General features: G+C 64.1%; 1 protein-coding gene across 1 annotated transcript in view; it reads right to left on the bottom strand.

Annotated features, from left to right (window-relative positions):
• ANO1 (anoctamin 1) overlaps positions 1 to 25,947 on the bottom strand; it is a 141,320-nt gene that overhangs the window by 57,669 nt on the left and 57,704 nt on the right. The window contains 5 exon segments of the mRNA XM_053899345.1: positions 2,780 to 2,834; positions 4,255 to 4,406; positions 5,191 to 5,289; positions 16,813 to 17,145; positions 24,573 to 24,745. Of these exon segments, the coding sequence (XP_053755320.1) occupies positions 2,780 to 2,834; positions 4,255 to 4,406; positions 5,191 to 5,289; positions 16,813 to 17,145; positions 24,573 to 24,745 (812 nt within the window).

A 25,947-nucleotide genomic window follows, 5' to 3' on the forward strand; every position in this document is an offset into this window, starting at 1 on the left:
AACGACCCCCCACCGCTCTCTGAGGCAGCCTTCGTGAGGGCGCACAAGAACAGGGCCAAGGGCGTGGCGTTCTCAGGGATGCGTGTGACCGAGGGGTCCCGTGTCGCGCTTCCCTCCATGGAGGCTGTGGGGTGCTGTTCAGGGTTGAGGGTTGTCCCCGGCGCCCTGGGGGACGGGCCGTCCTCCCTTTGGGCTGGGAAGGGAGTTGGCATTCAGAGCCACAGACAGGGACCCAAGCAACAGCGCCCCTCCTGGGTGTACCCCTGGATCTTCTAGAAGCCCGAGGCGGGGGCAGGTCTCGGGGTTCCACGCCACCGTGCGTCACGAGGCAGCAGGGCGCGGGGTGCCTGGCGGAGGCCGTCCGGAAGGTCCCGCACCAGCCCAGCTCTGGGCCGTCTTCACTAACGAAAGGTTTCACCCGGTGGCCTCGAGAGCCCAGGCTTGGGAGCCTGCCCGGGTCTGGGCCTGGCTTCATGTGTAGATGTGAAGGGCAAGCTACCTCACCACCCTGTGCCTTAGTTTCCCCACCTGCAAAATGGGCTGAAATGACTGGCCCGAGGCCACAGAAGTGAGGGCGGGGGCGCACAGGGCTCTCCCACGGCTGCCGGCCGCCCCCAGGCCCTGCTCCGTTCACCCCTGTCCTGCGTCCCCACCTGTCCCAGCCCCGGCCCAGCAACCTGGCCTCAGCAAACCCTCTCCCGAGGCCCAGGCCCTTCGCTGTCACTGTTCCTTCTGCCACAAGCACTTGTGCCCGGAGACCTGAGGCTACGGGGCAACTGCCACTCTGTTGCTCTGCCTTCTCACTCTGCTCTTGTCCCAGGGTGCTCCCTACCACCTGCCAAAGACGTGCCTGTCGCCTCTCTCCTCCTGCCGGTGCTGGGCACACACCAGGTGCTCCACAACCGCCCATGGATACATGAACAAACCACTCAGTCAGGTGGCCCCCTCCCTGTCACCTCCCGAATCTAACTGGTGGCCCCGTCCTGACCTCGCCGATCCTCCCCTAAGTACCTCCTCCCCATCCATCTGGGGTCACGGCCCCCCTCATAACCACATCCGCCTCCACTGGCTGTCATCTTTCTAAGGACAGACCTGATCACAACCCAAACCTTGCTCTGCAGCCTTCTGTGGCTCCCTAGTGCCAGAGGCTGAAAGCCCGAGTCCCAAGACCGACATGTCCGGCCCTTCCTGCTGATCCTGACTCCTACCCACGTGCACACTGGGCGACCCTGATGCCAGGAGCATGGGGGGTGGGGGGGAGGCGAGAGGGGCTGTTGACCGCCATACCTTTGCCTAGAATGACCTTCCCCCAATGCCGGAGACCGTCAGGTCTCAAAGACCATGGGGCTGGACTAACCAAGGGCAAAGTTCTGGACGGCCAGTTTCTCTGGGGGTTGGCGGTTTACAAACTGGCCTTCGAGGTCTCTGGGGGAGGCCACCCCCAGCCCGGAGGTAAAATGGACCGCTCTGTCAGTATTTAGCACCTGTGACCTGGGGGTCAGGGGCGGAGCTCTATTACAGAGACCCCTAATGAGACGGGGTCTAGAGCTCTCCGTTCACCTATGTTCCCCCTTCCTCAGCAGTGTGAATTCACGAATTTGCACCCTGCCCTGTACTTCTGGGGGCATCCTGGCAACCCCAGATCATGCAAAAAGCAGGGTCACGCACACATGCTGAAACCGACACGTGACTCAGTCTCCCTAGCTGGCCGTCCCGACTCTCGCCCATTTCATGGTGACAAAGAACCGTGGCTGGTCCTCCTCCTCTCCCGTGCTCGAAGTCGGAGGGAGACGCTCCCTTGATGGCTACTTGGCGGCCCCCAGCTACGCCAGAGGGCCGATGTCCTTGCATAAACGAGTTCCTTCTCGTTTATTGTTATGAGACTTCATTGCCAGGATCAATCAGTAACACGCTGAGTGAAAATCACGCTGTGCCCAGGTCACCCCGCGTGGAGGTGAACCACCGCCCTTCGAGCAGGAAGCCAGAATCATCCTCGTTCTGACGCAGGCTCGGTGTCTCCGGAGGTCACGAGGCTGGGAGGGGACCGAGGGCGGAGGGCACCCAGGTCTGCCTTCCCGAGCCCCCCTCGCCAACGCGACCGGCACCGCTGTCCCGCGCCCGGCCACCTGCCGGCCGGGGGACGCGGCCGCGAGGGGCAGTTATCTGTTCAAGGCCAATGGCTGCTCCCCCCGCCCCCCCAGCCCTGCACGTCTCCCCTCCAGGCTGGGCTTTCTGGGCAGGGGAGGCAGCGGCGGTGGCCTGGCTGCGAGGTTAATTTCTGGTGTAGAGGAAAGTCGGGTCCCGAGCCGCGCGTGGCCCAGCCTGGCTGGCAGACAAGCCGGTGGCTGATGCATAAACATTAAACCGATACCTTGAAGAGGGCAGGGTGGCCTGGTCAGATCTCCAACTCCAGTGCATTCCTCTGGCACAGCCCCCGCAATCTACCCCGGCCCACACAGCTTTGCCCCCCTGCCATCGCTCCTGCTGGGACTGCCTGCCTGGAACCCTCCGGGCCTGGGCCCCCACGATCTCCACTAAGGGCAAGGGCAGGGAGGCGGGGGAGAGACACCGAGGGGTCTAGAGGCTCTCCTCCTCCCGAGGAGGGGCGGGGGCTCCCCCTGGGCCCCTGAAGCCTCCCCGTCTCATTATTCTAATTATTCCTGTCGCAGGCAATTAGAGCGGCCCTCCACCCGAGGCGTTCTGCCGAAATGGAATCATCACCCGTGTGTCCCCGGGGCCCCCCTGCTGGTGAGCCAGTGGTTCCCACGGCAATACTTACTATCGTGCTTCGGGTTTTGCTGTCGAAAAAGGAATCCTTGTCAGACAGGTCAAATCTGTTGAAACATTGGGCAGAAACAGACACACAGTTCACTGGGGTCACGGCTCTCCCGGTTTCCAAGGCCCTGGGAGGCCACGCCGTCCCCAGGAGCCGTGACCGTGAAATTGGGCAAGCTCCCTTCGGATGCCAGGGGTGAGCCAGCCCTGGGCGTCTGGAACGGTCCGTTTCGTCCCTCTGCCCCCCTCCGGGAGGCCAGCACACCCACGCCTCCCTCCTAAGGATCTGCTTCCTTCTGACGACACCCCCAGTCTCTGCTTCAACCGATGATGCCAACCCACCCTGGGATGTGTTACCCGCTCCCCCAGGCACTCAGGGTACAGCCGGGGAGGGTGGCTTTGTCCCCATGGAGCCTGCAAGCAAGCTGGGCTTGGCCAAGGGTGTCAGCCAGGGCAGAGCCGAGGGAGGCTGGGGCGTGGGGTGGGGGTGGGGTCCTAGAAGGAGGGCGTCTCCCTCAAAACCCGGGGCGCCCCCGTCCTGGAGCCCCCCTCCTGGAAGGAGCTGGGCTGGGGGCCACTTTTTTAAAAACTTCCTATCCCTGGCAGGATCGAGAAACACAGCGGAGTGCAGCACGTGGTCCTGGCCCTGTGACTAATACATCTGCCAGAGCAGGAGCCCCAGTTCTGAACCGAGAAACAGTTCTCCACGCCCCGGGAGACCAGTGGCATCTTGGTGACGCCCCCGCCCCCGCCCCGAGCTTGAAATCCACGTCCCGCTGGGCCCAGAGCCCGAGCCCTCTCTGTTCCCACCACTGCTTACACTCCAGCTGTGTCCTGTGAGGCCCCACGGAAGCCGCAGCCACCAGCGACCCAGGGGGCTACGCCCCACTGCCCCTCGGGAGCCGAGTAGGAGGGAAGGTTCCAGAACAGGTGCCAGGCAAACCTGCTGGCCGCGAGTCCCTGGGGCGTCAGGACTCCAGCTGGGGCTGCTTTTCAGCTCCTGCCTCCCGGATGGAGCCCGGCAGCCTTCGGGAGGCACGGTCAACCGGACCCTCCCGCTGGAACACATCCCGAGAGGGACGGAGAGGGACGGGGCGGGGCGGGAGGGAGGAGGTGCCCAGATCACCGCTTTGGGGCTTCGGGCCGAGGTGCAAGCATGCTCTCACTCGAGCCCACCCGATTTTTCCTAAGCGTCCCCCGGCAGAAGGACAAGACTCTTCGCCTCACAACTCCTCCGTGGACGGTGACCTTGGAGAGCACTCTTGAACCTCTTCTGTGCTCGAGAACCATAGGCTCTTATGAGGATGTGCTTCTGGGGCCGAAACTCCCACATCCCTGGGTGATGGGGAGCTTCCTTCGGCCCCGGGGGACTGGCCTGCAACCTGCATGTCTCAGGTCACCCACCGCGCTGGGGGGCCACCCGGCAGGGCCCTCTGGGAAGGGACGAGCGGGCGGGGGGAGGGGTGTTTCCCCACTTACAGGTGCTGCTTCTCCCGGGAGAAGGGGTAGGACAGTCTCTTTGTGGTCTGGGGTCTGTGCCCTGCCACCTTGGGCTGGATGGGGTCCGTGATCTTCTGGAGCACGGAGTTGATCTTTTTCAGGAGGCCACGGGTCTCGTTAATGTGATACAGCTGCACAGCAGACCGGGAAGGGGGGAGTCCGCGTCATCTGCTGAGCCGTGACCCTCGCAGTCTGTTCTCAGAAGGTCACAGAACTGCCCCTCCCCACCGAGATGGCAGGTCCTGGGAACAGAGCTCGGGGATGGGCCAGAAGGCTCCCTCCGCGCCTGCTTTCCAGACAAACCCAGCGAGCCCGGCGGAGTCCGGGGAGAGCCCCAAAAGCGCACACCCTCCAGAAAACCCGCCCGCGGACTTCCCTTCATTTCAAAAGAGGTAATCCAGACGGTCTCCGTGGACCCGAGCAGCCGGGGGCTGATTTACGCCCGAGGACAGCTCCGCTTCCTGCCTCCCTCTCTGCACGCGAAGGTAAACACGGACGCCTCGCTAAGCTTCAGGAACACGCTGTCAGGCCGATTCCCGGCCAGAAGTTTTTGGAGATTACAAAGAAAAATCCCAGCAAGCTAGGAAACGTAATTAAAAGGAGCCTGATGAATTAGCCGAAACACCGCAAGCAGGAAAAGCAAGACTGAGAGGCCTGTGTTTGTGTTTATAGCAGGTTCCTCTGACCCCTCTGCCCACGCCGATCTCTTGCTGGGGTTTGGTCCGGGGTCTCTAAAGGCCCCCCCGGGGCCGCCCCACACCCCCCACAGTCAGGACACGGGAGCCCACGGCCCTCGCTCGGCTTCTCACCACAGCCGAGGAACCCCCCCCCCCCATCCCGACCCCCCCGGTGGCATTTCCCCCTCCACGTGCCCGTGCGACACTCAGACCTCGGGGCAGGAACGTCAGCACCAACCTTCTTCGTCGGCATCTTCAGTTTCAAAAACTCGGCTTCTCTGCACAGCACGTTCCAGGGCGCGTGGATTTTTACAAATCCAACCCCGTGAATTTTAGTCTAGGGAGGAGAGAAGTGCTCGGTCAGCGCAGAGAGCCTGGGGTCGGGGACCGTCTTCCCCCGGGGGCACGACCGCGGCTGCTGGGGTGCTCGCTCACTCCTCCTGGCCCCCCTCCCTGCAGGGCGCCCGGCAGCCAGAAGGGCCTGGACCGGGGTCCCGGACTCCGGGACACCTGGGGCATTTTCAGGGACTCCAAGCGGCACGGCCACAAAAGAGGACCTTTCACAAGGGAGCTTGGGCCCGTTTGACCCGGGGGATACACGAGCCGCCCGGTGTCCCCGAGCAGGGACAGGCAAAGTGGAGGCGTCCCCACCCCCCAGCTGGATGTCTTCCCTCCGTGGGGCCAGGCCACGTCTCCACCTGTGCCCAGCGGACCCCTGCGGTCCCCCTGCGGCCCCTGCGTCTGCACCCACTGCCTCCACGCTCCCGTGAGCGGACAGCCCGGTACAGGGGCTCGAGGGCGGGCCTGTTGGAGCCTGGCACCCCCCGAAACTGCTGAGAGCTCAGAGGAGGAGTCGCTTCCCCCTGGGCCAGCGGGTCTGAGGGACAGCGAGGAACGGCCCGGGGCTACGGGGGCTGGCCGGCCGGGAGCTGCACGGCCAGGGGCTTTATCAGCGTGGACACCACGGCCCTTCACGGCGGGAACACGGGGCTTGGGGAGTAGAGTCACGGCCCAGCCTCCCCCCAGAATAAAAGCAGCACACGGTGCCTCAACGCCCCCCGCCCCCCGGCCCCGGCTGTATATCCAGAGGGAAAAAGCCTGAACCTTGGAAAGATACGCGCATCCCACCCTCACGAGCACCCTTCACACCGGCCAAGACAGGGGAACCACCGCGTCCAAAGATGGACGAGCGGGGAGAAGACGCGGCGTGTGTGCACAAAGGAGGATCACAGGCCACGACGTGGGAGAAATCCCGCCATCTGCCACAGCGTGGACGGACCCGTGCCTTCTGCTCCATGAGACAAGGCGGAGAAAGAAAACACCCCGTGGGACCCCCGACACGCGGGATCTTCGACGGCGGGTTTCACAGAAGCGGAGAATCGACCGCTGGCTGCCAAGGGAGGTGGGTCAGAGGCTACAAGCTGGCATTAAAGGAACACGGGCTCTGAGGTCCCCGCACAGCACGGCGATGCCAACACCGCGGAGATCCGATGCCAACACCGCGGAGATCCTCCGCGGCGGCCGCGTCCGAGATCTCACCTGGGCCACCGCCCCCCCGTTGGTGAGACACGTGAAGCCTCCGACACCCCTCGACCTATCTCCGAGCCCCTGAATTCTGGGTCTCGATTCCCTTGGTGGCTCCAACAGCCCCAAGGAGGTGATACGAGGCGCGTGCAACATAACGGACGTTCCGAGCGCCCCGAGATAACCAGCGTGCCCCGTGGTGGTGACGTCACCGCGACCAAAAGCGAAGAAACACGGCTCGTCTGTGAGCCAGAGGCGCCTACGGCAGAGGGGCCCGCAGCCCACCCGACTCCTCGAGGGGTCCCCCCCACCCCGGGCTCAAAGGCCGGGCTGCCCCAGAGGTCCCGCCTGGCTCTCCTTTCCACGGTCCTGAGGCGTAAGGGGACCGACCGGGAGTCTTGGCAAAAGCGGCCCAGGATGTGGAAGGGAGGGTGTCACCTGCGTGAGCCCAGCATCCAGACTCGGGCCCAGGCTCCGTGTCGCGTCCCCAGCCCGGGAGTGGGCACAGCGCGTGGCTTCGTTGCAGGTTCGGGGGAGAAACAATGGGGCCAAAGTCACGTGGGGAAGGATGCTAAGAGGAACATCCTCCGTGGGCCAAATACACCCGCCCACCAGCCCGCGAAGCCGAAATTCACAGGAACCCAGGAGAACGCGGGCAGCTGGGCGGCGGGAGGCAAAGCTTCCAGGTTGGCACAGACAGTGACAGGCGGACCCCACCTGCACCCGGCCCGGGGAAGGGGGCCCTCCCCGACGCCGAGCTCCATCTGGGGCTTCCTCCCCATCCCAAGAGAGGGGGGCAAATGCCCTCTGGCAGAATCCCAGCCCGCCCTTCCTCTGCCAGAGCCCCCACTCCCCTCGGGGGCCAGGGGAGTCGTCCTGTCCGGGACCCTGGCCTCAGTGCCACCGCACAGGCCACCTCTGTGCTGCCCCAGCACGAGGGCCGGTCCCGCTCAGGGGCCTCGGCCTCCCGGCCCCACTGCCCACGGGCACGGCGCACGCGCCCCACACGTGCTCGTCCAGTGAGGGGACGAAAGCCAGACACAGGAGGAACGACCGTGACGGTGCTGAGACCCGCTTGGCGCACGGGTGTGCATGGACTCAGCCCGAACACAAGCCTGGGGGGTGGGGCTGGGCCTCACTGCTGTCCTCGTCTTGGAGCTGGGGACCCCGTGCAGGCTCATGACACGCACTGCGCGGCTTAAAACGACGCGGATTCGTTCTCTCACGGTTCCGGGGCCGGAAGTCTAAACCGAGCTGCCCTCGCGGCCACAGTCCGCCCGGAGGCTCGAGCGGGAAGGTCCTGCCTGGCTCCTCCAGCTGCTGGGGGCTCCAGGCGTCCCTCCAGCCCCCGCCTCCGCCACCACGTGGCCTCACCTGTGTGCCTCCATGTTTCAAACCCCTCCTTTCTCTTCTAAGGACACCTGTCATTGGGTGGAGGGCCCGCCCTAAATCCCGGGTCATCTTGCCCAGAGACCCTGAACTCCATCCACAAAGACCTTTCTTCCAAGCAAAGTCACGTTTGCAGGTGCCAGGTGGACGCGGCTTTGGGGGCCACCGTTCAGCCCGCCACGCGGGTCTAGAGCTGCAGCTCTGAGCCCCGCAGGGCTTTGTGCAGGGAGCCTGTCTACGTGGTCAGAGGAGCTTCCAAGAAGCCTGCGCCCAGGAGCTGGGGCCTGAAGTTGCCTCAGAGCGACCAGCCAGGACCAGGGTGCTCGGGACAGAGGCCCGACGGGTGAGGGCTTCAGGGGCCCCAGGGTGCCGTACCCAGCGCAGGGGGCTCTGGGGAGCGGAGCCCCCATCCTCCTCCAGGGCCGGCGGGTCCGGCAGGCACCGGATGAGGTCCTGAGGTTGGGCGGCCCGAGTCAGCACCCTGTCCCAACCCTGTGTGTCTCTGGCGAGTGATTCAACCTCTCTGAGCCCGTTTCCCCATCTGCAAATCTCTGCAGCATAAGACTTGCTGCATCCTCAGGGCAGCCCCTGGTGCCCCTGGCGTCCCCACCCAGCCCCCCGGCGGGCAGGAGAGGTCACTCTGTTACTTCTGCTCAGGAACGCCTCCCCTTGGCCACGGGGCAGCCGAGGCCATGTGGCTAACGTGCACGGGCGCCCTTGGCCAGCAAGCCCGGGGAAGCCCCGGCGGGCACCGAGATCTGAGAGGCCGCAGGGCCCCGGATCCCGGTGACTCACGGGCGCGGGCCGACCCCGCGGGGCACCCGGGGGGCGGGGGGGGGGATGAGTGACCGTCAACAGCCCACACGCAGCAGGAGGCTGTCTTCCCGTGTCACAGACCCGGGTCTATTTCTGGGCACCGCTCACCCACCCACAAAGACCCGAAATCCACTCTCCTGAGTCCCACGGAGATTTGTGTGGATAGCGACGAAGGAGCTGGTGCCTGTGGCCGGCCTGCCTGGGAAAGCACGCTCCTCTGTTTACGTGAGCAACGAGGTCTCTCCCAGGAAACATCTGGCGGGATTTGGGAAAGGGGCCGTGGGACCAGTTCGGAAAAAACACATGTGGGATGTTCTCGGACGTGGTGCCCGGCCTGACCGCAGTCCGCCCCCAGCGGGAAGAAAGCGCCAGAGGGCCGGGTCCCCGTTTCCCCGGCCGGATGCCCGGAGCAGCGAGGGGCGGGAGCGCCCGCAGGCCCCTGGCGCTGTCCTGGGCAGGGGCAGGGGCAGGGCCCCCGGCGCCCAAGCCGAGGACATGCCCACCTGGCCAGGAGCTCTCCGGGCGCAAACTAAGTACGTTCAAGTCTCTGTTCTGAGCCAAACTCGCAAAAGCTGTGACCTCGCCAGAACTGTTTCCAGCACTTTCCTTTCAGAAGGAAGCAGAAAGTCACAAACCAAACAAAATAACATCCCCACAGGGGACTCGCGGAGGTTGAGCGCCGCAAGGGCTCCCCCCACATCCCCACGGCCGCCATCTGGTCGCGGCCTCCTCCGGCAGCTGAGGGCTCGGGGATTGCTGGAAGGTTCTCGGCAGCAAGGACCAGGCATGGGCGGTTTCTGGTTGCCCTTGGCTCCCCAGAGCGCTCCGGGCAGCACCGTCTCCTCGCCCCCCTCTGACCCCCAGGCCGCTTCACGCCCCGCAGGCACCTTTCTGGCTGCCGCAGGGAACTGACTGAGGGAACTGAGGGTCCCCAGGGTGCTGGTGGCACCAGAAAGGTCTCCGCGGCAGCTCCCTCCCTGTGTGCTGACCCTGCCCCGGCTCCACGGGCGCTGGCTCTGCTGTCCCCAGCAGGGACGCCTGAGCTCAGTCCGGAAGGGGAAGCCCAGGAGGGGCTCAGGCTGGCCCCCCGACCACCACCCGGGCCTCAGCTCCCGACGAAGACCTCGCGACGCCCACCTGGCACAGGCCCCCTCCAGACCCTGCCCTCGGAATGCCGGGCCTGCCCTCGGGGAGGGGTCCTGTTCTCTGCCACAAATAGGTTTTCGTGGCCCGTGACGCCCGGTGCCGCGTGTTCCGCCAGGCGCATTTTCCGCGGCACGGGTGTCTGTCTGCTCTTCTGGTCGGCACCAGTGTCCCGCACGGATGTGACCTGGAACACTGGTTCTGGGCCAGAGATGTCCGTGTGGCTGACCACGGATCCCCTGATCCTAGGGACGGAGAGGGTGCCTGGTGCCCTGGGTCCCTGGAGCAGGTGCTCGATGACGCTTGCCGAGTGGGCTGGGGGGAGGAGGGCGAGGCCACCCCTGCCGAGCACCCGCAGGGCGCAGCCTGGGGCGGTCCCCTCCCCGACCCGCTGGCAGGTACCGCCGTGCCCTGGCTCGGGGCAGCTCGACCCTGATGGGTTCACACCTGCCCCCCACCCACATGGCGTCCCGGAGTCACCCTCCGTCACCAGGCGTGTGGTCCGCTAACGGGCATGCCCCGCATCACAGTCTCTCTGCTGACCACGTCTATGCTGTCCAGGAGGAGCGGTCACGTCGTGCACTGGGGCAACCACGCCTCCTACACCATCACACCGCTGCCACCAATCAAAGCTCAGGTGAGCTGGGGGGAGGCCGAGAACGGGAGCGAGGACAGGGCGGGGGGCATCTGTACCCCCAGTCCCTGCCACGGGCTCTGCCCCAAGGCCTGGTGTGCTGAGGGAATGAGTGATAAATAAATCACCAAAAATAGTCATTCGCGGTCCTTGTTCTGTGAAAGGCAAAAAGTAAATAAAATGAACGTCACAGCCTCAAAGGAGCTCAAGGGGTAAGAGCAGGGCGCTGATGCGCTCAGAACGCTGACCAAGGCTGGGCCGTTCCCAGGGCGGCCCCAGGCCCACCCCCTGGGGAGCTGGACACCCCTGGAGACCCCCAGGAAGGGCCCTCCCCCTCCACACACGGGCAATTGCAGGGAAGGCGGTCGTGGTGCCGGGCAGAGCAGGAGAAGGGGGAGGGGAGGAGGTGGAGATCGCCCTGAAAAGTCCTGGCCCCCAAACTCCTCGGATCCAGTGCATCCGGGGACCTCAGCCTGTGACCTTGGTTCAAGGTGGTTCCAGCTGTAACGCCCTCAGATGGGTGATGCAGACAAGCCTCTCCGGACGAGGGCCCCTTCCTCCCAGGCCTTGGGGGCCCCCGGGCATGTAAAGGGCAGGGGCCGGCGGACAAGAGGGCGAGGCGCCCCAGGATGAGAGGCGGCCGGGGAGAATGTGCACAGGTCCTCCCCCCCCCCCCCGCCCAGCCAGGGGACGCAGAAAGGATTACATGGATCACAAACCAGCCATGTTTACCTCGTTCAAAGAAATAAACGTCAAGTCAGAAAGGTCCCGCAAAGGACAGGAAACCACGGAAAAAGTGACACAGCCAATTTGGGAAAGAACCAAGCAGAACTTCCAGAAACAAAAACATGTCATAAGGAGCCCTAACGCTCAGCAAACGTGTTTGAAGATCCTCCCTGCCTGCAAGGGGAGGGTCAGAGGAGTCGGTGAAGCGTCCAACTTCGGCTCGGGTCACGATCTCACGGCGCGTGGGTTCGAGCCCCGCGTCGGGCTCTGTGCTGACAGCTCAGAGCCTGCTTTGGATCCTCTGTCCCCCCCACCTCTCTCTCCCGGGACCACGGCAACCCTTCCCACCACCAGCCACAGTCACCTCGTGTCAGTGTGGTGCACGAGGGGTCCCCACGCACCAGAGGACCCTGCCCTGCCCAGATATGCCTTCTGATTCCCGTCGGGCGGGAGGGGTCCCGGGGAGCTGCGGGCAAGGAGCTGTTTGCTTTCCAGCCTTCCCCCAGCACTCCGCGAGGAGGGAAGGGCCATCGTCCCCATTTCACAGGCGGGAAAACTGAGGCCCAGAGAGGAGAAGCCTCCCGGCTGCCCCGGCCGAGCGGGTCTGAGCCTCACTGGGAGCTCGGAGGCCGACCTCCCCGCCGCACTGTGCACCCCCGAAGCTCGTCTGGAAACAGCAGCCACTCCTCCTGACTCGCTTTTGAAAAGCAACATCCACGCTAACAAAGATGGGAAACCCTTGCCTCGGGGGGCCACGTCAGCTCCAGGGCAGGCATGCTGAGAAGCGCCGGCCGGCCGGCCTGGGTGCAGAGGTGAGCCCCCGTCAGCAGCATGAAAGCAAACAGACGTGACAGGGTTCCTGCGTCCGTGGCCTCCACAGCTCTACCAAAACCAGGGTCAAGTTCAACCCCGGGGCAGGATGGGCCCCAGCCACCCCAGCACACACAGCCGGGACTTGAGCGCGTGGCCTTCTCGGCAGTGACCCGCGGACATAAATAATGTCCGGCAGGCTTTGAGGCCAGACTTGAAAAACGCTGACGGGCTTCAGTGGCAAGGAAGCGTTGTCCTCCGTTTGGTGGGAAGCCCGGACGCTGGCCCCGCTGCGGTGGGTGGGGAGGGGGCGGACACCGCCCTCCCTTCCCGCCACTTCCTGTCATGCCGTCCTGGGGCCTCTGACACGGGAGCCCTCCTGGACCTCGTGTCCAAAACGGACGTGTGGGGCCACCCTCCGGATCGCGGCACCGAGGCCTGTCCGCCCCGGGGTCTCTCCCTTCCCGGCGTCTGGGACGTGGTTTCCAAATGGGGTTCCTCGGAGCCTACGGTGCCTGGGGGAGGACAGTGCGGAGGGGAAAGATGGGGGACCCCCGGCCACAGGCTCCACCTTTACTGTCCCGTACCCGGGGTGGGGGGGGGGTGTGAGGGACAGTGTGTCTCCCGTGCCCCGTGCGCCCTCGGCCCAGCATAGCCACTGCTGGGGTCTCTGTCCGGGGCTGCCTCTGGGGGACCGAACAGGGCTCGCGTGGACGCTGGGGGGCCCATCTCGGGGGCTGCTTCTGCTGGCTCATGGAGGAAAAGGCCTGCCAGCTCCTCACAACTCCAAGTACCTTCCGGGCTCCTCAGCCACCGTGCACCCTGGGAGCTGGTTAGAGACGCTGCTCAGGCCCGCCCCCGGCCTGCTGAGTCGGAGCGAGCATCCCGACGGGACCCCCCCCCCCACCCCGAGTGTTCCTGTGCGTCTCCAGGCCCTGCAGCCGGACAACCTGCCCGAGGCCGGACCCCGCCCTCCAGACCACCTGCCCCGATCTGCCCCCAACCACGAGCCACGCCTCTCCTGCCCGCCGCGGGCACCGCGCCACCCCTGAGATGCCCGCTCCAGCGCAGCCTCAGCTGTTGCAGTGGGTGCGTGGCGTCCCCCCAAAGAGACGTCCACGTCCTAACCCCAGAATCTCAGAACGGGAGCTTATTTGGGTATAAGACTCTGCAGATGCGCTCAAGTTAAGACGTGGTCACAGCGCGGGAGGGCAGGCCCTTACAAGCAAAGGAGACACACGGAAGGCGGCCCCGCGGAGGCGGAGGCTGGAGGGGCGCGGCCACAGCCCAGGGATGCCGGGGGCCCCCTAAGCTGACGGAGGCAGGAAGGACCCTGCGCTTGAAACCTTCAGAGGGAGCACAGCCCTGCCGAAACCTGGATTTTGGACATCTGGTCCCCCAAACCGTGAGACTCAATCTGTGGTCATTTGTTCGGGCTGCCCCAGGGCACTAACCGGTCCGTGTCCCTAGGACGTCATCCCAGGACGTCTTCAAAGCAATAAACCTCCTGACTCGGGAGAAAGGCCCCGTCGGGGCGCACATTCTGCCCGGGAGCAGTGCGGCCTTGCACGCCCGCTGGCCTCTCGCGGAGCAAAGGCAGGTCACGTCCGTGCCCTGGTGACCTCTGGGCGGCTGCCCGGTCGTGGCCGCAGAAGTCTGGGCCAGCAGGGTGCAAGAGGGGCCCTCCTCCGGGGCACCTGGGCGGCTCAGTCGGTTGAGGGTCCCACTCTTGATTTCGGCTCAGGTCATGATCCGGGGGTCGTGGGATCAAGCCCCGCGTAGGGCTCCGTGCTGGGAAGCCTGCTTGAGGTTCTCTCTCCCTGCCCCCCGCCCCCCGCCCCATTTCTCTCCCTCCCTCTTTTCCTCTGCCTCCTCATCCAGGCTATCGATGTAGGGTTTCTCCACCAGGAGTGATACTGGGTCCTGAGGACGTCTGGAAACCTCTGAAGCGTTTTGGTGATCGGGACCTGGGGCGCCACCGGGGCATGGCAGAAGCCCCTCCTTGAAGAGTGACTCCCCACCTCGCGAGCGTTTCAGTATCTGATGGAACGCATAGGTTTTTCTCACCAGGAAAGCGCACCTAAGCCCCGGTGCCGCTTCCAATCGGGTCAGCTTGCACAACTGGGTTCTCCTGGGGGCTATCCTATTTCCAAAACTGCCACTCTTCGCTCCTTGTAATCGGAGCACACACACCCCCGGGAGTGATTCATTAGCCAGGACGTCTCTCCTTGAAATCAAGGCGACAGCCGCGGTCTGCTAATCACGCTGGCAGGGGCCGGCACACACCTCAGCGGCCGCGCCCGGACAGTCTCTGAACAGATTCTGGTTCTGCCCGTGTCCAGCAGGGCGGGGGGAGGCACCAGGCAAAACCAGGCGGATGGTTTTGCCAACCGCCTTGGGCCCTGGCCATCTCTGATGGAAGCTCGGGGGTGAGAGGGGCCCTCGTAGAACACGGTTTATGACTCGAGGGACCCCGGGAGGGAGACGACACGGCCTGGCTTCAGCCGCTGGAGACTGGAGCCGCCCGGTGCTGCTTTCGCTTTTAAAACGACCCACATCCACTGCTGAAAAACCTCTTTTAGCCATAGGGCAAAACTTTCAATGAAATTCTTAGGTCTTATTGGGAAAACCGGATCTTTTGTGGGACAGTGACTCCCATATCTCCATTTCCTTTTTTTTATTATCATTTAAAAAAATTTTTTTTTCACTTTTGAGAGAGAGAGAGAGAGAGAGTGCTTTCGTCAGTGGGGGAGGAGCGGAGAGAGAGGGAGACACAGAATCCAAAGCAGGCTCCAGGCTCCGAGCCGTCAGCACAGAGCCCAAAGCAGGGCTCAAACCCACGAGCCGTGAGATCACGACCAGAGCCAAAGTCGGACGCTCAACTGGCTGAGCCTCCCAGGCGCCCTTCTGTGTTTGCTTTCTACTTCAAAGTCACGATCACATCCTGTGAAGTTTTAAGAAAGGCATGTGTGTTGCAGTGGACTTGGAAAGGCTCCTCCCCCTCCTCCAGATGAACCATAACACGTGATTTAACGTTAACGACAGCCCAGGATTTGCCTCGTGCCAGACTCGAGTTAAGCCCCTGCCCTTTGCTCACGATCACCCACTGACACAAACACGACCGCCGTTCCACGCTACAGATGGAGAAACTGAGGCCCACGCGACCCCGTAAGCCTTGCGAAGGGCAGGCCAAGGCTCTGGGATCTGGCCGGGGTCAGTGCGCATTGCCACACCTCGGGGGGGGGGGCCTTCCGGGCGCAAGACTCTGAAGCCGTCGTCGGGAAAGAATGACGGGAACAGGGAGCGCATCCCTTAGCGGACAGACCAGGCACAGGTAGCTCGGAGCCCAAGCTCGCCCAGCAGCCTCTCCTGCCTCCGACGGAGCCCGTTGTCTCCTCCAGCTACGAAGCGCCACGTCAGAGCTGAGCCCACACAGTGGCCACGTTGTTCGGACAACAGCACGGGGCTGGCCGGGCGGAACGTGCCGGAAGTCAGCGCACCGACGGCTCCCCTCTTCTGAGCGGCCCAGGGCTCAGGTCTCAGACAAAGTGAGGAGACAGAAAATCCCAAGGGACGGGCACTGCGCGCCCTGCCCTCGAGAGAGCCCTCTGCAGTCTCCTTAGGACCCCGAACATCAAAGCTCACAGGCCCCTCCAACGGGAACCACTCCAGCCGCAGAAATCAACCCCCGCCAGGGAGCCGAGCCTCCGAAGGAGAGAGTCACCCAGAGAAATGCTCTGTGTGCAGCACGAGATCCCTCGACCGCTAGGTCAGGGGAGAGAGAGGCCCCACCACGCGTTTCCGGACGCGTTCGGGGCCAGCACTCTGAGCGTGTCGGGAAAGGGCGTTCACACCAGCTGACTCCGCCGACTGGCTTGCTGGTCGGAGGACCCCAAAGGCGTCCCTCTCGCCAGACCCAAAGCATCCATCATTTAAGGACGCGGTGGTTCTCGATGATACGCAGCAAACTGAAACCAACTTTTAAACACGCACCGTTGGCCCACGACTCCCTCAGGCCGCCTGCTGACTACTCGCGCTGCTGTTAACGTGTCGCAGAGACCTTTGCTCATTCTCGGCCAGTCTGCACGGTGACAGCGCTGTGGGCGAGGGGCCTGTCCTCCCAGTGCTCGCGGAAGGAACCCCCCACCACCCTGTGCACAGAGAGGTTAAGGAGCTGGCAGGGGAGGGCACGGCAAGTTTGCCGAAAAGTGGAGGGAAGCACCGACTGTCCCGAGGGCTGCCGAGGCCCCGCTCCCGGCCGCTGCCCAGCCTCCCGCCACCGGGGCGGCCCTGCACCCCGGGTGACTCAGCCTTTCATTCTCCCCAGAACGCTTTCCTTCGAAAGATGCTCAGGCTTTGCCAGGGGCAGGCGCTGCAGAAAACGGTTTTATGGTCGGGGGATTTCAGAGCACCAGAGCCCCCAGAGATCAAGCCAGACTGACCTCCCCACCTGACAGATTGAGAAACTGAGGCCCCAGAAGGGCCGAGGTCAGTCTCCAGGAGAGCTTCATCCTCAGTCCCTGGGGAGGGGCATGTCTTCCTTAGGGAAGGACGTGACCAGAGCAGGAAATGCCCTGCCCCTCCCCGAGAGCAGGTGTCTCCGGGGCCGGTGGGTGCGGGTTGCTGGCTGGGGGGTCTCCCCCAAACCCGAACAAGCGATTTCTGCCCAACCTTAACAGGAGCGGCCTTTGCGTCGGCCCTTGTCGGAGAGCGGGCTAAAGCCGGGAGGACCCCTCGCCGCACCGCCTTCTGGACACGGCGCCGGGGCCCCGGCCGGCCTGCGCACCCCGCGCGCCCACAGGAAGCGGGGACGGTTACCTCCTCGTCCCGCTCCAGCTCCAGGCCGGCCTCCAGGAGGTTCCCCTCGTACTCCTCCCTGCGGAAACGCTTGTCGTCCTCGTGGTAGTCCGTCGGGGGCTCGGGCCCCCCCGCCGCCCCCACGTCCCCCTTGCCCGGCAGCGGCCGGTCCTGCCTGGCGCCGCGGGCCGCGGGGGCCGCGTCGCCGTGCTGCACCCTCCTGGCCAGGGTCCTGCTGCCCGAGGGCCTCTTGGGGTGGTACACCAGGATGTAGTCCACCTTGCGTCTGCCGTCCCGGAAGTAGAGGCCGTGCTTGCACTCGGCGTCGGGGTCCACGGACAGCGAGTTCAGCAGCTGCGAGGGGAGGACAAATCACCCCTGTCAGACGGTCAGGGGCGGGCCCGTGGAGGGGAGCGGGGTCCTAACCGCCCGAGCGCCCACCCTGGGGCCGGCAGGGTGGGCGCACGGCGGCCCCGTCTCCGTGGAGCCGGCGTTCGAGGGGACGTTCGCCGTCACGGATGCAGGGAGGCCGGGCCGGACCCCCCACCCCCCCACCCCTGCTCGGGAGGCCTCCCGGTCAGCGGAGGTGGAGCGGGCTTGCTGGGAGGGCCCGGCCTGCTTGCAAAGGTGGCCAGAAAAAGTGCAAGACCACCCACCCCCTCCAACCCAGGGAAGTGACCTCTATTCGCTTCCCCAGGGTCCCCGGCCGGGGCGCTCGGGTCCCGTGCGTACAGATCTCAGCCTTTGATGGCCGGCGTGCAGGGTAACTTCCCGGCAGCATGGCCGTGGGCCCTCGCCTGGGCCGGTTCCAGCTCTGACGCCAGTTAGCTGTGTGTTAGTCTGGGTCCCCCAAGGCCAGAGCCTGAGTTGAGTGCGTGGGTTCAGAGGTTTACCCGAGAGGTCGTCTCGGGGGCCAGAGTGAGGGTGAGGGGAGGTGGGCACGGAGGGAGGGGCTGAGAGAGGAGGGCTGCAGGCAGGGTCACGGCCTGGGGCAGCCGGGCTCCATCCTAGGTGGTTGTCTACTTACTCCTGGGCATTAATTCCCCTTTCCAGGTGGCCTCCACCTGCTCCCGCACCAGGGGGTGCCCTGGGGTGGGCCGAGGGGTCGGGGCAGGGCCCTGACAGGGGCTGCTCTGCATGGATTTGCTTGCCTCGGTTTCCCTGTCTGCCTGAGGGGCTCTAGAGGGCCAACGAGACAGAAATGGGGGACTGAGGAGTAAAAATTAAAACCGCCAGGCGCCTGGGTGACTCAGTCAGTTAAACGTCTGACTTCAGCTCAGATCACGATCTCACAGTTCGTGGGTTCGAGCCCCGCGTCGGGCTCTGTGCCGACGGCTCGGAGCCTGGAGCCCGCTTCGGATTCTGTGTCTCCCTCTCTCTGCCCCTCCCCGCTCACGCTCTGTCTCTCTCAAAAATGAATAAACGTTAAAAACACATTAAAAACCTCAGCACAGCTGCACTGCCACTAACACTCAACGCGAATCTCTAGAACTCCAGTGGGATTTCGCTGGTTGCTGAGGGCAGACAGGTTAATCAGCAAACGGGTCTTCGGCAGGAAGGGAAAAGAAATAAAATCATGCTGGAAGTAGCCTCGTGAGCAGCTCTCCTCAGAGCCGAGCCTCAGTCCTGCAACCTGACCTCCCGGCTTTCACCCCATTCCTGCCATCAGTCCTAGACACGCACCTTCAGCCAAGAATGAGCCCCCCCCCCCACAGGGCGTGAGCCTGGCACGTGGCTGAAGGCAGGCCCCAGGCCCCATGGTTCGAGGACAGAGCTGTGCTCAGAGTCTCCCCACAGGGTCGCCTGGAGACCCAGGATGCCTCCCGACCCCCGCACTGGGCTCCAACGGGCCTTGCACGTGGTCAGGAGAAGCCTGATGGTCAGGAGACCATCAGGGCTGATGGTCTGTGTTAGGTCCGAGGTGCAACAAGGACACCTGGAGGGTGGGGGCCCCCGTGTGATCATTTCCTTCCAAATGTCCGGCTCGGGGGCAGCAGGGAGAGAGGAGAGGGAGAGAGGCAAAGTGATGGATGCACGCCTGGAGGGAGAGGGGCGTTTGGGCCTCACCCCTGGTTAGGGAGGGGGGCGTCACGCCCCCCCCCCCCCCACAGTCGCAGTCTCCCCGGCTGGTATCAGGATGCTCACAGCCCGACAGGGCGCGGCCTGCACCCAGGGCCGGCAGGTGGCTGGACGTGAGCGGTCGATTTCCACCTGCAGCGACTGGGAATCTAGGGCCACCTAGGTGGCCTTCACGGGACCTGGCAGTGTGGATGCCCAGCTGGCTTGCTCTTACGGGTGTCCATCCGGAGACTCGTGGGTGAGCAAGGGCCAGGGCCCCACCCGCGCGGGCAGGGTGGGAGGAGGAGGGGAGAAGGGAGTCCCAGCCCCGCCAAGCCCCGCACGGGACACGTCCGCCAAAGACCCCAGCCTCTTTTCAGGGTCCTGAGAGGCAGGAAAGAGCAGCTCTCCTCCTCTCCTCTGGGAGGCAGGGGGGGATACAGCGCAGGTGGGGAGGCTGAGCCCAGCCCCGAGTCCCGTCTGCACACCCAGGGCACCCTCCCCCCCCCAGTAACTAGGACAGGGCTGACACTCTTCCTGAGCTCAGGGCACGTCCTCTCACTGAGTCCTGACCTGATGAGGGAGCACTGTGGTACCGTGGGCAGGACTATTTCCCACACAGCGGGTGGAGGCTCACCCGTGGGAGGAGGTCAGCCCACGCTGCGGGGGCCGACTGCCTTCTCTAACCTGCCTGTACCGACTTCCCTAGCTTCCTCTCCCCACTCCCGCAGGCTCTGCCCGAGTCGGGACATCCGTGTCCCCTGTCCTCGCCTCCGCACACGCCGTGTTCCCTCCCTGCAGGTGCCTCCCTGCTTCCCGGACGTGGGGCCAGTCCCCATCCCCAGTGCTCCGGGGGCCCCCGGTCACTCCGGCCAGCGGAGTCTCTTGGGCTGGGGCTGTCTTGGGACCATCTACTCACGAGGTGTAAACTCCCAGGAGCAGGGTGGTGGGATCCCCAAAGCCGGGCCAGGGACCCCCGTCTAGACACAGCTCCATCTAGAACCAGCTACACACACAAGGGGCTTGGCACCTGCCAGGGGCCCTGCGAATGCTCCTGGGTGGCTGGGATAATGTCTAGTATTGAACAAAGTGGACAAAAAAAAAAAAAGCTGTAGTGAATGGGGAGGAAATTCAGAGTGAGCCCGTCAGGTCAGAGGGCAGGAAAGTGGGTCTGGGGACATCCAAGAATCCCCCACCAACACGAGACAGGGAAAAGTTAACCGGGTTCAAAACTGAACACTAACCATCTGTCTGCTGGGGCCCGATCGTGACCTTTCAGGGCCTTTGTAGTCTGGGGGAGAGAAAAAATGTCCCTGAAACATCTCCCCTCACCTGGGGGGAGCGGCACGGAGGCCCCGTCAGGAATGGCTGTCCCTTCTACCTGCATTCCAAGACCAGCTGAGCACTTAGCTGTGCTACCCCAGGTAGCTCCTTCTGGAACCTTCCTCGCAAAATGAGGGCCAGGGGGAATAATAAAACCCCCCTCGTATAACACGACTTCCCTCAAAGGGTTACTGGAAGGATTAAACATGTCTATACACAAAGAGTTCACACCAGGCCCCGGCATATAAAGAACCCACAAGAGGAGTGTGCTGTAAGTGGAAACTGAGACAAGAACAGATATAGGGGAGGGCAGGGGAAAAACAATCCCATGGTCCAAGTGGACCACAAGTGAAAGACGGTGGGCTGCACCGTGGGGACGGGCAGGAGACAGCCCAAAGCACTGGTGCGAGAGTCCCTGATCTCCCTCAGGGCCTGGCCTGGTCACTGATTTGTTGTGGACCAGGAGCGTTCTCTGTTGGGGTCTTAGTTTTATGAAATGGGGGCGGTCCTATCTGAGTAAGTGTAAGGGCTTAGCAACCTTTACACAGAAGGTGTGGGTTCCCTTCCTACCATACTGTATGCAGATCAGAGAGCGATTCTGAGCTGGCTATAGAAGGAGCTGGAGAGGGAGTCGCAGAGTAAGGCCACGGGGGCGGCCGTGGTGGCCATGTGTCTCCGTGGGGCCCTTCCGTGACGCGGGGCAGTGGGTGCTTTTCTCGTGCAGGACGGGACGAAGCGGTGAAGATTTAAGTTGCAGCAGGGAGGTCACGGGTTAGACTGTATGTGCAACTTTCCAGTGCAAAAAAAGCTTGAAAAAAGCCTCGAGACCTTCTCCTCTCCGTATCCTCGAGAAAGGGGCAGGTGGCCCCTCGGCACACCTTTCTTGAAGGCGGGGGATCTGCCATTCATCTTTTTGACGCCTGGCGCCGAATGCGTGGTTAAGGAACGAACGAGCGCACGCATACATAAAGGGCCAGGGGAGCTGGGGCTCTGCACAATTCCCGGCGGGCGTCGCCAGGTCAAGGGTACCGGAGCTGAGACCCAGCCGGGCCAGCAACGGTGACACCACACTCCCCAGCCCCGAGCCTCAGTTTTTCCATCTGTAAGGTGGGGACACAAACGTCCCCTCGACCTAAGTCACGGGATTCTTACGCGGACACGCGTCACGGGAGATCTGAAGGTATTCCAAGGATCATCCCCAGAGCGCCTGGCAGGAAGAGCTCCCGGAAGGAGCTTCCCTGAGGAGGACGGTAAACACGGTGGAAAAGAAACGACTTCCTGAGGTCACACCGGAGGATGTCAGGGGACCGGGGTCCCCTCCACGGCAGGCCTGCCCCAAGCGCCACAGACAGCGGGAGGGCAGCCTACATCCGGTCCACACCTGCCTCTCTAAACTCTCTCCCCCAACTCCGAGAAGACAGCAGAAGAGGCGAGCTGGCCTAGGACCAGAATTCCTTTATTTGGCTTCTGACTTGGAATCGGAGCTCCAGGAGCCAAAGTCACACGTTCGTGTGAGATGGCCGAAGCCGGGGCAGGTCTAACTGGGGGCAAAGAGAAGCTGCTACGTTCCCTTGTTCCTAAAACGGGGAAAAGGAAACCAGCCACCTGCAAAGTTTCTTTCGGTTCTGGGACTCTTTCCGCGTTCACTTTCGAACTTCACTTTGCTCCCCCAAACGTTAAAGCTTAGATCACCCGCGCGACAAATGACTGTCGGGCGCTCCCCACCACCTCCACACGGATCGTCCCCGGTCGGTCGCCGACAGAGAAGCCCTCTTATTTTCCAGGCAGGTCGACACCAGGCCCGGGCACTTCTCTCTGGGGCTGTCTGGGCTTGTCGGGGCATACAGATCCGGGGCCGCCGACAGCCAGCAGGACGAAAGCAGAAACCCTCAAAGATAAACACAAAGAAAACTTAGCGAAATAAATTGCGTCCAACTTGGCCTCTGGCTCTTGAGTCGTTTCTGGCGCCTCTTGGTACAGAAACAACGAGCTGACTCTTATCCTGGAACCTGGGAATGGCAGGAAAAGTAGAGGCCCAGGGACTCCAGCTGGGAAGTGTAGCCTGCATGGGAGGGGAGTCCCGATGGCCAAGTTAAACTCCATCCATGCTGCAGCGGCACGTATGCAAGCTCGTCTGGGAACCGGATAGGAACTCTGTGACCAGCCCACGCCCTCCGGCCTTCACCGGGTAACTCAGGGTAATCACCGACCAACCGTCACTGGCTTGAGCTGTGCTGGGGATGCCCTTGGAGGCTCTCCCCATCGTGCTTCCAGCCCGCCCCGTAGACATTTCACCGGCAGGACACTGCTCGTGGGGTCAGTGCCCCTGATTCACGGCCCTCCGAGCCCAGGGTCTGCCCCGAAACCTGCCCATAGGAAGAGCCGTGTGCAAATTAAGAGGCGACAGTCTCGTCGGGGCTTGTCTACGCCTTCCCAGACCGTGAAGACCTCTAACGAAGGGCCAAGTCTTTGCAGATTTCATGGCCCCCGCCAGGGTCGGGGGCAGACAGAGAGTTTCTGAATCCAGATAAGCAACAGGCCCCTGAAGTACAACTCCAGAGCCCAGGGCCATTGTTAAGGGCTCGGCTCCCTATTTCAGACCCAGCCCATCATCAAGGGGAATTCGGTCTTCCTCTGGAATGCCCACTCCTCTCCACCTCTTTGGCTGGCATCATCTCTGGCGCCTTCTCACTGGTGCCCCCACACTCCCGCCTCTGGGTGTTGCCACAGGAGACAGACCTCTTTGTCTGGAAGGCCCCACCCGACCCCCATTACGGGTGGAACCAGCTCCTTCCCCAGGACGCTTGTTCCTCTGGCAAGCTGTCCATGACACCCGCTTCTGTGTCTAGGTCCCAGTTAGCTCTCCTCCCAGCTGCTGGGTGACCCCACTCCCGGCCTCAGCGTGCTCACGGGTCGTAGTAACAGCGCCTGCCCCCCAGAGTCGTCAAGATTAAGTGGGCTAGGGCGCCTGGGTGGCGCAGTCGGTTAAGCGTCCGACTTCAGCCAGGCCACGATCTCACGGTCCGTGAGTTCGAGCCCCGCGTCAGGCTCTGGGCTGATGGCTCAGAGCCTGGAGCCTGTTTCCGATTCTGTGTCTCCCTCTCTCTCTGTCCCTCCCCCGTTCATGCTCTGTCTCTCTCTGTCCCACAAATAAATAAAAAAACGTTGAAAAAAAAAAAATTAAAAAAAAAAAAAAAAAAAGATTAAGTGGGCTAATTCTCAGCTCCGGCCCCTTCTACGGGAGGGTCCCTCCGCCACCGTCCTGGGCCACGCTCCGTCACCACTCACAAAGCCCCAGAGGGGTGCCGTTCCCCGTCTCATTCCCCGGGGGTGCCCGCCGCCCGACCCGATGTGGACACACGGTGTTTTTGCCGAAACGATGGCTCTGAGCTTCTGAGGCCAGTGGTATTTATCCCAAGCAGACACCCCTCTCTCCATCAACACCCGCTCCCAATGCCCCCTGCATCTCTGTGCAAACCCCAGTGCGGAGAGGGCGCAGGGCCTGAGGGTGTCTGCTGTCCCTGGAACACTGAGAGCCGCCCTGCCAGGATCCCATCCCACAGGGGCCTCCCTGAACGCCGGCCGGGCTCTCCAGTCCGGGACTAGGGAGGCAGGCCTGCATCCCCGCGAGGTCAGAGCCAAGAAACAAGGCTGGGGCCTCAGCGGCAGCCACTCTAGGGAAGAGCGGGGGAAGGAGAGTCTGATCTCTGGTCGGGAGTGAGCACCCCGGGGTCCCCTCTGCTCTCACTGAGGGCCCCTCTCAGCCCTTCCCTCTCGGGGCAAACTTCCTTCTAACTTTAAACCAAACCCCCTCACTGGCGAGTTCTGCCCTCCAGGGGTCCCCGTGACCTCTGGATCTGGCCCCAGAGGGAACGGTGGGGGTAGCAGACCCCAGAGAGGGGTCCCCAAGCACGTGGCCAGCTGGCGCTAGCCTCCGCGGCCGGCTTCCACTCCCACCAGGCGCCGGCTGGGGACGGGACCGGCGCGGAAAGAAGTCCGGTGCCACCGGCGTCCCCTCGCTGGCTGCCCGGGCGTTGAGCGCTCCGAGCGGGGCACGGCGCGTCCCGGGGATTCCGCGTGCCCCAGCAGGTGAGCGACTCTCCGGAGGGTCCAACCCCAGAAGGGCGCGGCTGTCGCCACCGGGGGAGGGGGGGGGTGCCGGAGGCTGCCACCCTCCGGCGGCGCGGCGAGGCGGCTCCCCCCCTCCCCCACGGCGCTGCCCCCACCGGCCCCCACGACAGGGGGGGCGTCCCACCGGGGGGCCCAGCCGTGCCCCGGGGGGGGGGGGGCGGGGCGGGGGAGGCCGGCTCCGCGGGGGGGGGGGGGGGCGCGCCCCCCCCCTCCCCGGACGCGGCGCAGGTGAGCGGCCCTCCCTCCGGGGCGCGGCCGCCCGCACTCACCGTGCCCTCGGACGGCAGGTAGCCGATGTCCTCGATGGCGCAGATGTTGATGATGTGGACGCTGCGGTCCTCGGCCGGGAGCGTCGAGTACTTCTCGTTGACCCTCATCGCGGCCGCCTGTGCGCCCGGCCGGCCGGGCGGCGCGCCCTCCGCATCCACGGCCCCGGCGGCCTCTGCGGGGCGGACGGGGCAGCGTTGGCGCGCTCGCAGGGGGCCGGGCCTCCCGCCCCGCCCGCCGCCCGCCCGGCCCTGCCCTGCCCGCGCCCCGTGCGCTGCGGCCGCCCCCCTGCGGGCCCCGCGCGCCGCTGCGGCTGCTGCTGCGGCGGCCGCCGGGGCCGCCGGGGCCGCGCTGGGGCAGGGGCGGCGGCCGCGCGGTCAGAGTTTCCGAAGAAATTTAAACACAGGAAGAAAGCGCTCCGTCCCTGGGCCCCCTCCAAGTGTTCTTTTCACCCGGGAGGGCGCCCCGTGCAGTTTTGGAGGGTGGCGGTGCTCCCGTCCCCCGGGGGGCGGGGGGGGGGGCTCCCAACAGCACCCACCTTCAGGAAAAGTCTCCAAACCTCGCCCTGCTCAGCGGCGGCGGGGTCGCCTTGCCTGGGGGAGAGGGAGGGGCTCCTGGAGTTGAAGTGGGAATGCCCGCCCTGGGGGACTTTTGCTACCACTCAGACACCTCCTCCGGGGAGCCTCCCCTGCTTCCTGTGGGCCCACCCTCTCCAGCTGGCCCTGGCTCCCTCTGCGGCTCCCTCCTCCGGGGTAAGCATCTCTCTGAGCCCCCATTTACGGGAGGCTTAGTGTCCCGTGACTGGGCACGAGCAGTCCCATTTTACGGCACAGTCTGGTCCTCACTTTGCAGCGGAAGGGGGGGGCGGGGGGGGGGGGTGGTGAGGGCTTCCCAGGGCCAGGGAAGGGGCCTGGAGTCCGTGCACGACACTCTACTGCCTCCCCGAGGGAGGGACGGTGACTTAGATGGCTCTCATCCCGGGATTCGCAGGGACCGGGCACACGGTAGGCAGGCAGGCAGGTAGGTGCTTCTCAGGACATGTTTTCAACCCTCCCTCCCGTCAAGAGGATGGCACAGGTCTCCAGGAGCAGCCGTGCTCGGGTTCGGCCCCCACCCCCACCCCCAGGGGGCCACGCTGGCAACCCTGCCCAGGGGAATGAAGTCTCCTTTTCCTCTGCCTCCCCACGTCTTGTTAGTTCCTCGGGGGGGGGGGGGGGGGGGTGTACTGAGCGCCACCTCCTCCGGGAAGTCCTTCTGGATTGCCCCTCACCCAAGCGCTCGAGCCTAAGACCCACTCTGCACCTCGACCTCAGCACTCCCTTTCCTCCACCTCACTTTACGCCAGGTTTATTCAATACAATCAATGCTCAACAGCTG

The sequence above is a fragment of the Panthera pardus genome, unplaced genomic scaffold (genome assembly GCF_024362965.1).
Source record: "Panthera pardus isolate Hobbes unplaced genomic scaffold, ASM2436296v1 HiC_scaffold_12, whole genome shotgun sequence".
Classification (NCBI taxonomy): Eukaryota; Metazoa; Chordata; class Mammalia; order Carnivora; family Felidae; genus Panthera; species Panthera pardus.